General features: G+C 69.8%; 1 protein-coding gene across 1 annotated transcript; it reads right to left on the minus strand.

Moving 5' to 3' along the window:
• Positions 1–17: 17 nt before the first annotated feature.
• EMIHUDRAFT_257603 (hypothetical protein) lies at positions 18–462 on the minus strand (the record flags this gene model as incomplete). The annotated part of the gene is made up of 1 exon (XM_005763186.1): positions 18–462. A coding segment is annotated over one exon (445 nt), but the record flags the coding sequence as incomplete, so codon positions are not given.
• Between the last annotated feature and the right edge of the window lie 990 nt (positions 463–1,452).

Here is a 1,452-nt window from a genome sequence, read left to right on the forward strand (position 1 = left end):
AGAGGGAGGCGCCTCACCGCCCTCCAGCGTGGCCACCACACGTGAGTCAGGCAGCATGCGGTGCTTCTCGCCGAGGTAGTCGATAGCCTCGCCCTCCATCACAATCTCCTCGCACAGCACGTGGTCACCCGCCCCCACCCCCGTCGGCAGCAACTGCCCCGACTCTGGGTGCGTCAGCCCTGGGCCTGCAGCCGCCACCTCGCCGTCGCGGATCTTGCGCTGCGAGGCGGCGAGCACGAGCCCGCGCGAGGTTTCGCCCTCCTCGCTCTTGCGCAGCTTCACCAGTACCATGTTGTTGCGCGGCGTCAGCGGCGCCGGCAGCAGGTAGTTGTTCAGCCGATAGGTAGTGGCTGCCGCCTCCATCAACGCGGGCGCGGGCGTGGCGCCACGGGCATGCCGGGCGGTATCCAACGGCAGCGGCAGCACGAAGGAAAGGCACAGCGCGGCGATGACGGGAGCCATAGGAATAGTGCGGCAGGTGGAGGAGAGGAGAGCGAGCCACGACACGAGCGGCGAGCCAGCAGTCGTGGAGCTCACGAGGTCAAAAGAATTTTACCAGCGCGGCCAGGCCGTGTTTGCTGTTTGAAACGCCTGTTGCGCTGCGCGCGCGCTGCCGGGGCTCTGTCTCACTCACGTGCCGCAATATGTGTCACACACGGCGGCTTCTGCCACCTCTCGATTGGTTCCACTCACCGGGGAAGGGGCGCGTGGGAGCGGGGCCGGGGGCGGGCCGGGGGCGGGGGTGGGGGCGGGGGCGCGCAGCGCGGGGCGCGCGCGCGCAACAGAGGGTAGGGTGGGGAAGACGGCGAGGAGGGGGCGGCGGCGGCGGCGTCGGCGGCGGCGCGCGCGCGGCGCGCGCGACGGGGGGGCGGAGCAGCGACCGCTGGCGCGGTCGCTGCTCCGTCTGTGACAGACGCGCGCTCTGCGCCGCTGCAGAGCGCGCGCGTCAGGGCAAGGGGCATGCGTGGCGGCGCGGGACGCGCGGCGGCGGCGGCGAGCACGCTCCGTGAGCGGTGAGGCGGCCGGGCGAGGGCGCGGCGGGTGACGGGTCAAGGGAGCAGCCCACACCCGGCGTCGCTTTTTGAGCGACGCCTGTGGTACGCCTGCGCAGGGGCCGCAGGGCGGTCAGTTGTGGGGCGAGGCGGTGCCGGCCGCGGGCCGGGTGCAAGGCGCCGGCCTCGGCGCCGCCTCGGCGCGCCGCACGGGCGCGGCGAGCCTCTGAGCGGGAGCCGAAGGTTTGCCTGTGGGAGGGACGGTGGGGTGGTTTGACTTTGCCGCAGAGGCCGTCCCTAGCTGTGAACAGCAAAACGGGACAGTATCTCTCTCTCAACATGCACATGCACATGCACATGTTCATTTCATGTTCATGTCATGTCATGTTCATGTGCATGTCGAGGGGCCTACAAAACAAAAACAAACCTGTCTAGGAGTCCCGAGATTCCGGAAACCAAA

The sequence above is a fragment of the Emiliania huxleyi genome, assembly GCF_000372725.1.
Source record: "Emiliania huxleyi CCMP1516 unplaced genomic scaffold EMIHUscaffold_6429, whole genome shotgun sequence".
Lineage (NCBI taxonomy): Eukaryota > Haptophyta > Isochrysidales > Noelaerhabdaceae > Emiliania > Emiliania huxleyi.